Genomic DNA, 11,583 nt, shown 5'->3' with positions numbered 1-11,583 from the left:
TTTTAAGTTTTACTGTATCAGTAATTTTGTTGTTTGTTTTGATCATTTTTACAAGTTTTTTCTATATGTCTATATAGATTTTATTACCGGTAATTTCTATTTCAGTTTTATTTATGGAATCTTTTTTATTTTATTTATTATTTATATTTTTTATTATTTTACTTCAGCTAAATTTTGAATATATATATATATATATAAACTTATTTTATTAAAACAGTATACAATTTAAAGTTTTCTTTAGATATATTTTATTTCAGTTTAAGAAAAGTTTGTAACAATTGTTTTAGTTTTAGTTTGAGTTAACTATAATAACCCTGTCTCTGACAAAAATAAACACCCTGCCATCCAGAATCCATTCCGCTATTTTAAGACCCTCATTGAAATCTTAACAGCTGTAAAATTAGAGGCGGAAAGTATCACTCCACATGCTCTATACTTGCATAACAAAATCATTTTCACTCACATTAGTATTTCATATTTATTTATTGGGTCAGTATGTGTGTAAAAGCGAGATACAGTCAGTGGTGGTCTGGGCTTATTTGGTGATATTGACTGTTCGTAATATTGAACTGTAAGTGTTATTTAGGACACAGACTCAACCAAATCCTCTGAATAATAGCGTGTGGGCCGATCGCTGATGGACGGACTGACTCACTGTCATTCTCTGTCCTCTCCTCATCATTTTCTGAGTGAAAACACAGCACGGACGGCTCAAACACAAGTACTGAACGTCTTTCCTCTCTCCAGCTCAATCAAACCACCTGAACATCACTTCACTTGAAGTCTTGCCACTAAAAGCAGATCCTACTGTAGCACACCCCTGTGAATGCAGCATGAGTTTTCTGTCAATGCCGATGTGTTTTTATGTTTATTCATCACCTCCACCAACACAAAACTCCTACAATCCAAAGTGCATCTCTCAAAAATGAAAAAAAATTGTTTATGTGAATTTGGTTACTCAAATAAATGTAATTGACATACAGCCTTTAATTGCATTATACTGATACCTTAGACTTAACCTCATGCAATAAACATTACATATGAGTATAAACTAAGTGTTTGCATATGTATTACAGTACAACAATTGGTGGGCAAAATAAGGAAATTTCAAAGTGAAAAAAAATCTTAATGGTCCTAAAAACAAGCGTAAATGAATGTAATATATTACATTACATATGACAATCTGTGGGCAAAATGTGAAATGTGTAAATAAGCAAAAAGTAAAACGGTTAATTTAATTTTAAATCATATTTCACTTCACAATAAGCAGTAAAAAAATTGAATATATATATATATACACACACACACACACACACAATACAGCCTTTAATTGCATTATACTGATACCTTAGACTTAACCTCATGCAATAAACATTACATATGAGTATAAACTAAGTGTTTGCATATGTATTACAGTACAACAATTGGTGGGCAAAATAAGGAAATTTCAAAGTGAAAAAAAATCTTAATGGTCCTAAAAACAAGCGTAAATGAATGTAATATATTACATTACATATGACAATCTGTGGGCAAAATGTGAAATGTGTAAACAAGCAAAGAGTAAAACGGTTAATTTAATTTTAAATCATATTTCACTTCACAATAAGCAGTAAAAAAATCGAAAATATATATATATATATATATATATATATACAGTGGGGAAAAACAAGAAATATTAATAGTCCTAAAACAGGTATAATGTTATCTAATAAAATAAAATAAAACAAATTAAGAAGAATACATATAAAAAAATCGTATCATGTAGCTGATGGATTATATTGATTTATCTTTGTATTATAGTAATGAGAATTTGGTGGAACAATCTAAAACAATGCAAAAAAAAATTGTTATGGTCCTAAAACATCCATAATTTTCTTAATGCAAAATGCATTTTCTTATTTTTTCCTCTTTATTTTGAAGTGAAATATGGCTCTGATGTTTTCATGAGAGTTTTCATTTTATACACTGATTTTATTGCGAGGTTGAGTGCTAAATTGCATTAACGCAAACATGTCCTTAGTTTTGCCTTACCTAATGAAAAGAACACAGTGTACACTAAAATATAAATAAGTGTCAAATAAATGAGAATGATAAATATTAATGCCGAGTTCATTTGAACTGTTAAGAGTGAGCTCATCCTACGAACACATGGTTGTACTGTCCGGTGTTTTCGGAGCGGCTCTCGCCGGCCTTCTCCACAAGCTCTGGGAAATGTGGCTGGACGCAGGAGTTGACGCCCTCGGACAGCTCACTGGGCAGAGACCACATCTTCTTGGCGTGTTCGGCCACGGCGTCTTTATTCAGCTGCACACAGAAGTGAAGAGATGAGAGCAGCGGTCGGTCACAGCAGTGAACATCAACATGATCTCCAGATCAGTGAACACATGGTTGTACTGTCCGGTGTTTTCGGAGCGGCTCTCGCCGGCCTTCTCCACAAGCTCTGGGAAATGCGGCTGGACGCAGGAGTTGACGCCCTCGGACAGCTCACTGGGCAGAGACCACATCTTCTTGGCGTGTTCGGCCACGGCGTCTTTATTCAGCTGCACACAGAAGTGAAGAGATGAGAGCAGCGGTCGGTCACAGCAGTGAACATCAACATGATCTCCAGATCAACCTCACAACAGTCTAATGTTCATTGTTTGATCAAATAAAGATTCTTAATCATTTATCTTGTGTCCTGAAATCTATTTAAATACGCACTACGAAATTGCAATGCATTAGTTACTGTTTTAGTCATTTTGCTGTTTTGTTTTTGTCATTTTTATTAGCTTTTTAAAAATATTTTTAATATATCGTTATTTAATATACATTTTTTTAATTGTATAATGTTTATTAATTTTATTTCTTTTTTTTATTAACTTAAACTGATTAAAAATGAGCAAAAACATGTTGCCTTGGCAACTAGCTGAAATAAAATTATTAAAAGCTGAAATAAAATATTAATATTATAAATATCCCTAACATATTATTTGGGCAATATTTTGTTTCTAATGAGTTACATTATATATTTAGTGCTGTCAAACGATTAATCACGATTTTTTTGTTTTTGTTTACATAATATATGCGTGTGTATTGTGTATATATATTATGCATATATATATATATATATATATATATATATAAATACACACATACAGCATATATTTGGAAAATATTTGCATGTATTTACATGTATATATTTATATTCATAGAAATTATATCATATATAAATATATTCAATATATAAACATAACATATTTTTCTTAAATATATAACATGCATGTGTGTGTATTTATATACACATAATAAATATACAAAGTACACACACATATATTATGTAAACAAAAACCTTTATTTTGGATGTGATTAATCGCGATTAATCGTTTGACAGCACTAATATATATATATATATGTGACAATTAAAACATAACTAGACCATAACCAACAACAGAGTGTAACTAGAAAACATAAGCCGTCACCACATCGTTGCAATAGTAATATTATATTAACAGTGGTTCTAGTTATTAGTGTGTTGCTATACAGCTGCTACAAGTGTTTCTACAATTAAAACATAACTAGACCATAACCAACAACAGAGTGTAACTAGAAAACATAAGCAGTCACCACATCGTTGCAATAGTAATATTATATTAACAGTGGTTCTAGTTATTAGTGTGTTGCTATACAGCTGCTACAAGTGTTTCTATGTTGTCACCAGGTTGATCCACATTTCATCCAAAAATTCAAATTTGTCATCATTTACATAATTTACTATTGTTGTTCCAAACATAAATGAGTTTCTTTCTTCTGTTGAACACAAAAGAAGCCGGGAAACAAACAGTTGCTAGTAGCCACAGACTTCTATCTCAGGGAAAAATACTCTACCAGCTACCAGCAACTGTTTGCTTACCTATATTCTTCATTTTGTGTTCAACAAAAGAAAGAAACTCACACAGGCTCAGAACAACTTGAAGGTGATTAAATGATGACAGAATTGTCATTTTGGGTGAACTATCCTAAAGTCTGATCACTTAGAAAAGTAACAAAATATTCCTAAATTCCTACATTTTTAAAAGAAAAGCATTTATTTGAAATCAGAAATCTTTCTTCAACATTTCACTTCACTTTAACAAACTTCAACACTTTACACTTCAACAAACATTTCTTTAAAAAAAAAAAATATATACATATATTTTTTCACTTTACATGTTTATGATACGATTAATTATAAAATAAGTGTTTTATTTTGATTATTTATTCATTAAATTAATTAATTTGACGTTTTATGATTGAAATAATGATTAGTAATTGATTAATGTTGATTGTTTTAATTTTTAAAATGAGCTTTATGAAATAAAATATTTTATTATTATGAAATATTTGAATATAGAAAACATAAATATTTTATTTATTATTACTAAGCGTTTTATTTTGGATCATTTATTATTTTAATGATATTTATTTATTTTAACTTTACATTTTATGATTGAATTCATTATTAGAAAGTTTTTATTTTATTTTATTAGTTTTTTATTTAAAATTTAGATTTTACATTTTTATGATTTGATTAATAATTAGTATTTAAAAAAAATGTTTTTACCTTTTTATATTGTTTTTATTTTTAAAATATTAATGTATTTTATTAGACATTTTTATGATTTACATAACAGCTTTTTATCAAGTTGGAAATCTTTTCCAACTTTATACATGTTTACATTTTGATCAAATGAATGCATCCTTGCTGAATAATATTATAATATCTACAGTTGCAAAGCGGTTCTAAGTGGGTTTTAGTGTGTTGCTATGCAGTTGCTAAGGTGTTTCTATGCGGTTGCTAGAGCCATCCTTAAAGTCGTAAATACTTTTTGTTAAAATTCTGAAATGATCCCACAAAACTGTGGAGAGCTGACAAGAGCGAGCTTAAAGCGCTCTGAAGACAGAAGTTCATCTGAAGTGACACGAGCAGCTCCAGATGTAAAAACCCTCGTCTGACAGACAGCCGTCTCTTCCCTTCATACAGAACCAAAACCTGTCAAACTAAAACACATCTGCAGGAGGAAAACTCCATCTTCCAGCACATCTGTTCCAGTTACAACATTAACAGCAAGACTCACTGACGACGACGTCAGTAACATTAAGCTTATGATTCAGATGCTGAATTAGTCATCGGCTTCTCTTACAGTTGTTACAGTCATCACAGCATTATTAAATTCAGAAACGTCTTTCCTGAAAAAAGAATAGGCCAAATCTGACTTAATGAAACGGCATGCTTAATGCGTTTAGCTTTCATAATCTGACGCATTTCTGAGTGAAAACTGATATTCAGTGGGAATAGGCAGAGATAGTTATTTTGATGGTTTTAATAAAGTCTGGTTATGATAAAATCCCCTTTATGTAATTTTAACAAAGTCCTCAAAAGTTTGGTTTTTAATGAAGTCTCTTCTGCTCATCAAGGCTGCATTTATTTGATCAAAAATACATTAAAAACAGTAATATTGTCAAATATTATTACAATTTAAAATAGCTGTTTTCTATGTGAATATCTGTTCAAATGTATTTTTTTTGCTGTACTCCAGTCTTCAGTGTCGCATGATCTTCATAAATCAGTATAATATGCTGATCTGCTGCTCGAGACACATTTCTGATTATTATCAATGTTGAAAACAGTTGTGTTGCTTCATATTTTTGTGGAAACCGTGATGCATTTTATTTTTCAGGATTCACAGATGAACAGAAAGTTCAAAAGAACAGCATTTATTTGAAATATAAATCTTTGTATCATTATAAATGTCTGTACTGTCACTTTTGAGCAATTTCATGCATCATCGCTGTATAAAATAATTTCTTAAAAAAATAACAAATATTTATTTAATTTGACATATTTATGATTTAATTAATCATTAGTGTTTTATTTTGATCGTTTTAAAATGATTAATTTTAATTTATTTATTTAGTTTTTATTTTTAAATGATTCATTGATTTAGCATTTTTATGATTTAATTAATTATTACCTTTTCAAGGCAATGAAATGGAAATAGCAATCTTTCTGTAACATTATACAATTTTTGTCACTTTTGATCATTTTAATGCATCCTTGCTGAATAAAGTTATTATTTTTTACATTTTTAGGATTTAATTAATGATTAGTAATAGTGAAATAATTATATTAATAATAAATTAAATAATGATTAGTAGTTTATTTTTAAATTACTAATTTATTTTAATTTTACATTTGTATGATTTAATTAGTTACTACCTTTTCATCAAGTCAATGAAATGGAAATAGAAATATTTTGTAACATTATAAATGTTCTTTTTGTCACTTTTGATCAATTTAATGCACCTTTGCTGAATAAAATTTCAGCACTTTGTTGTTCCCAAACTTTCGAACGGCTGTGTGTAATGTGCACACTCAGATTCAGACAGAAAACAGGGTCAGTATTTACCTGACTGATCAGATCTCTGATGCTGGCCAGTGTAGCGGCCTGTTTCTTCTTCAGACTCAGTTCCTGCGGTGAACCATCAGCGCTGCTGTTATCTGCTGACTGAAAGAGTGTGACATTACATGCGTTATCAGCACACACACACACACACACACACCCTACACCAACCCTACCCCTAAACCTACCCCTCACAGGAGACTTTCTGCATTTTTAGATTTAAAAAAAAAACTCATTCTGAATTATGTATAAGCCTTTTAAATTACGGGGACACTCAAAATGTCCTCATAAATCACCTTCTCGTTGTAATACCCATGTCATACCCATGTTATTATACAAATTTTTGTCTCATAAACCGCATAAACACACACACACAAACACACACACACACACACACACACACACACACTCTCTCTCTCTCACACACGCACACACACTCACATCTGCCAGCATGTTCTCGAGTGCTGCACATATGCATTAATAATATGCATGCAAGTGTTCAACAGGCGTGTTGCATTGCTCTCATGTGCATGAACATGTGTGTGTGTGTGTGTGTGTGTCAGTGAGACAGAAGAGAAAAGAGAGTCCATGTGCATCTATTGTTCGCACATCACGTTGAGCCGACAGACTCCACACAGCTGGTGAACATCTGAGGAGACTCTATTATTCCGTTCTGAAGCTCAATTATAGTGGAAAAGATACAATTCTGCGACCTTTCACTTTAACATGAGGTGCTTTGAGCAGCTGCAGTCCTAGACTATGAATCTGCTGTCTTCTAAGAAACCTCATAACTTACTGCAAAAGAAGCATAAATTAAAGCACACAAAACTCAACTTACAATTGATTCTTCTAGACCAGGGATTCAGCCTTATTCACATATTGACATGTTCACAATTCTCTGATGTTGGTTACAATGATGGTCACATAACATGCAGGTAAACCAATAAAATAGTTAATCATTTTAATAAGCATTTTATTTTGTTTGTTTTTATTTTAAAATAATTTATTTATTTCAATTTTATATTTTTATGTTTGAATTAATTATTAGCAAGTGTTTTTAAAAAAAAAATTACATATAAATAATTTAATTTTACACTTATAATTTAATTAATTATTAGTAAATGTTTTATTTTGATCATTTTTATTTCAGAATTATTTATTTTAATTAAACATTGTTATAATTTAATTAATTATTAGTGTTTTATTTCGATCATTTTTATTTTAAAAGCATTTATCTAAATTTTTAATTTTTATGATTTAATTCATTGCTAGTTTTATTTTGATCATTTTTTAGTTTAATTTTTATCATTTAACTAATTATTAGTGAGTGTTTTATTTTTATTGTTTAATATAAAAGTATTTATGTTAAATTATACACTTTATTATAATTATTAGTAAGTGTTTTATTGTAATTTTGTTTTATTTTAACATTATTTATTTATTTGAATTTTACATTTTTATTATTTAATTAACTATTAGTGCTTCGTTTCAATTGTTTTTATTTAAAAATTATTTATTTGAATTTTTAATGATTTAATTAATAGTGATTTTTTTTTTCATTTTTATGATTTAAATAAATTATTATTTAAATACACTAATTAGTACGTGTTTTATTTTTTAAATTAATTATTGCCTTTTTTTTTTAAATATCAAAAATCTTTTTTCGACCCCTAATCTTCCCCACTAACCTCAGTTTGGGAAAGCCAGTGCTAGAGGTTTCACTCTCTATACTATAAAAACAGCCGATTTTCAATCATACTCAACAATTCTCCATATTTAGGAATGCAATGACGCATGAAGCCGAGTGTTTGCGTTCACATACGGTGTACTCACACAGAGTATATTCTGAGTCTCTGACTTTATAGATGCATCTGTAAACACATTTACATCTTAAACTTTAATGGCATTCTGTTCTGGCAGTGGAGATGGGGAATGAATGGAGCAGTGAAAGAAACAGAGAAGTGAATGAATTTGGAGGAGCTGCATGTGCATGTGAACAGAAGTGAGTAAGTCATAACGCACATGTTTCCACCGTTCACCTGCTTTAAACATCATGAGAGAGAGAGAGAGCACATGTTAGTCTGCGTTTGTTAAAACTCAACCTGAACCATGGCTTTGAGTCCGACCGTCGCCATGGTTACGGCTCTCATCTCAATTGCGCTTCTCATTCAGCTGCCATCCGTCTATTTTTCCTTGTATGTTCGACATGCTCGATCACTCGATCTGTGTTCGTGTGGTGCTTTACCTGTGCGTTATCGTTGTCAAGCTGCTCCGTACTTTTGCATTTCTTCATTCTGAAATAGAGAAACATGAAGATTTGTGCATTAAAACAATAATAATCATGTTTAATGTGACACCAACTAGGTTTAGTAAAGCTAAAATGCTATTGTACTCCTAAAGGTTAACCAAATAAATGCTATACATTATTCCAGAAGGGTAGGGTCAGTTTATTTTAATTAATACTTTTACAGCATATTTCTGAAGGATCATGTGCCACTGGAGACTGGAGTAATGATGCTGAAAATTCAGCTTTGGTCACAGAAATAAATTACATTTGAACATATATTCACATAGAAAACAGTTATTTTAAATTGTAATAATATTTTACAATTTTACTGTTTTAGTGTATTTTTGATTAAATTAACGCACTCTTTTTTTTTACATTTATTTATTCATTTTAATTGTCCATTTTTATTATTTAATTAATTATTAGCAAGAGTAATTTTTTATATTTAAATTTTAATTTTACATTAATTTTACACAAATGCAGCCTTAGTGAGCAAAAGATACATCTTTTTAAAATATTAAAACATTTTATTTTTATCATTTATTTAAATGTTTTAAAAAAATTATTAGTAAGTATTTTATTTTTACTGATTTAAAATTACTTATTTTGGTTTTATATTTTTATTTGATTTTTTTGTTAATTTTTTATTTATTACATAACTGATTACATTTATTATTTATGTATTGAAATTTATGATTTTAAAACCATAAAAAATATTATTTATAGTAATTTGACATTTTCTAGGATTTAAATAATTACTAGCAAGTGTTTTATTTTGATTAATTTAAAATTATTTATTTAAATTTTAAATTTTTATGTAAAATCCAAAAACATAAAAAAAACTTACTTGTCTTTCTTCTTGGGCTCACTGAAAAAGAATAAACAGATTGTAAGGGAGAGCGATATCTTGAATATTACCTGCTTTTCATTTAATTTAATTTAGTTGTTTATTTTAGAAATGTTTACATCTCATCGTGTCAAATGATCTCACACAGCAGTCATTCCTCATACCAGCGGTTTTATTTCATTATGAGAAGCTAAAAGGGCGACCAAGCTACTAAACCATTGCAAAGATCCAGACACTGAGTCGCAGACTAGTTTTGTTTCTGCCGGTGGTTTGTGTAATGTGATCAGTCCCACTCACGCTCACAGCGTTCATTTACTCTGCTTCTGCTCTCAAAACAATCATAGTTAACCAAATAATGAACAAACAAACTGAGCTCCATGTAGAAAAGGTCACCAGCCCCTGGTGTCATTAGACATGAACCTCGTTATGAATCCCAAGGCAAACACACTCACACACTGCAGCTCGGATGCATTAGCTGAATTAAAACACTCAAAGCTCGCAGCGCTCAATGATTCATCTTACGCTCGCTCTTTCTTGCATTTTGTTTTGCATTTCTCTTGTTTCAAAGGTCAAGTGCACTGAAACACACACACACACACACACACACACACACACACAGGTTTGTTTTTATGGTTTATGGGGACTCTCCATAGGCATAATGGTTTTTATACTGTACAAACCGTATTTTCCTCAAAATGTCCTCATAAATCATAATGTTAATGTAATACCTATGTCATACCCATGTTATTATACAAATTTGTGTCCTCATAAACCACATAAACATGCACACACACACACACACACGTTTGTTTCTGTGAATTGTGGGGACTTTCCATAGACTTTTATTACTTTTATACTGACCAAACGATAGTTTCTATCCCCTAACCCTAAACCTACCCCTTACAGAAAACCTGTTTGCATTGTTACACTTTCAGATAAACCATTTACTATTTTTATCTTATTTTTTCCCTCGTGGGGAACACAGGCCGGTGCCCACAATGTCAAAAATGTCAGGTTTTACTATCCTTGTAGCATGTAGCATAAACAAACAAACAAACACAAACACACACACACAAACACACACACACACACACAAACACACACACACACACCTGTTGAGTGCCTTGATCTCACTGCAGTGCTTCTCTGTGGCCATTTCCAGGAGTTTGGTCAAACGCTGTCACACAGGAAATACAGGAGAGAACACAGGAAGTGCCACTTACACATATCAGAACAGAACACACCAGCTGGCCTTCGCTCTGAGCTCTGAGATCTGCTGCGTTGCCACACAGAGGAAATGAATACAAGCACTTCCCGTCACTTCCAAGAAAGGAATCTCTAGCACCTGCTTCCTGCTTTCAGCAGGTGATAATGGTGCATCGGATCATATCATCAGAAAATATCACTTGTTTTTAAACTGTTGCTATGTGGTTGCTAGGTTATTCTGAGTGTTTTAGAGTGTTACTATGTGTTTTTTTTGTTTTGTTTTGAATGTTTAAGAGTGCAGTTGCTATGATGTTCTGAGTGTTTTAGAGTGTTGCTATGTGGTTGCTAGGTTATTCTGAGTGTTTTAGAGTGTTGTTATGCAGTTGGCAGGTTATGCTGAGTGTTTCAGAGTGTTTCTATGTGGTTTCAATGGTGTTCTGAGTGTTTTAGAGTGTTGCTATGCGGTTGCTAGTTTATTCTGAGTGTTTTAGAGTGTTGCTATGCAGTTGCCAGGTTATTCTGAGTGTTGTTTATATGTGGTTGCTATGTTGTTCTGAGTGTTTTAGAGTGTTGCTATGTGGTTGCTAGGTTATTCTGAGTGTTTTAGAGTGTTGCTATGTGGTTGCTAGGTTATTCTGAGTGTTTTAGAGTGTTGCTATGCGGTTGCTAGTTTATTCTGAGTGTTTTAGAGTGTTGCTATGCGGTTGCTAGGTTATTCTGAGTGTTTTAGAGTGTTGCTATGTGGTTGCTAGGTTATTCTGAGTGTTTTAGAGTGTTGCTATGTGGTTGCTAGGTTATTCTGAGTGTTTTAGAGTGTTGCTATG

General features: G+C 31.2%; 1 protein-coding gene across 1 annotated transcript in view; it reads right to left on the bottom strand.

Annotated features, from left to right (window-relative positions):
- Nucleotides 1–2,133: 2,133 nt before the first annotated feature.
- LOC107552879 (1-phosphatidylinositol 4,5-bisphosphate phosphodiesterase beta-2-like) overlaps nt 2,134–11,583 on the bottom strand; it is a 41,212-nt gene continuing 31,762 nt past the window's right edge. Inside the window, 5 exon segments of the mRNA XM_016234917.1 lie at nt 2,134–2,304; nt 2,346–2,540; nt 6,426–6,524; nt 8,665–8,713; nt 9,554–9,574. Coding sequence (XP_016090403.1) covers nt 2,134–2,304; nt 2,346–2,540; nt 6,426–6,524; nt 8,665–8,713; nt 9,554–9,574 — 535 coding nt within the window.

This window comes from Sinocyclocheilus grahami, unplaced genomic scaffold (assembly GCF_001515645.1).
Source record: "Sinocyclocheilus grahami isolate Dianchi unplaced genomic scaffold, SAMN03320097.WGS_v1.1 scaffold460.1, whole genome shotgun sequence".
NCBI lineage: Eukaryota > Metazoa > Chordata > Actinopteri > Cypriniformes > Cyprinidae > Sinocyclocheilus > Sinocyclocheilus grahami.
The sequence above is the reverse complement of the archived record's forward strand: the minus strand, read 5'-3'. Positions and strand labels throughout refer to the sequence as shown.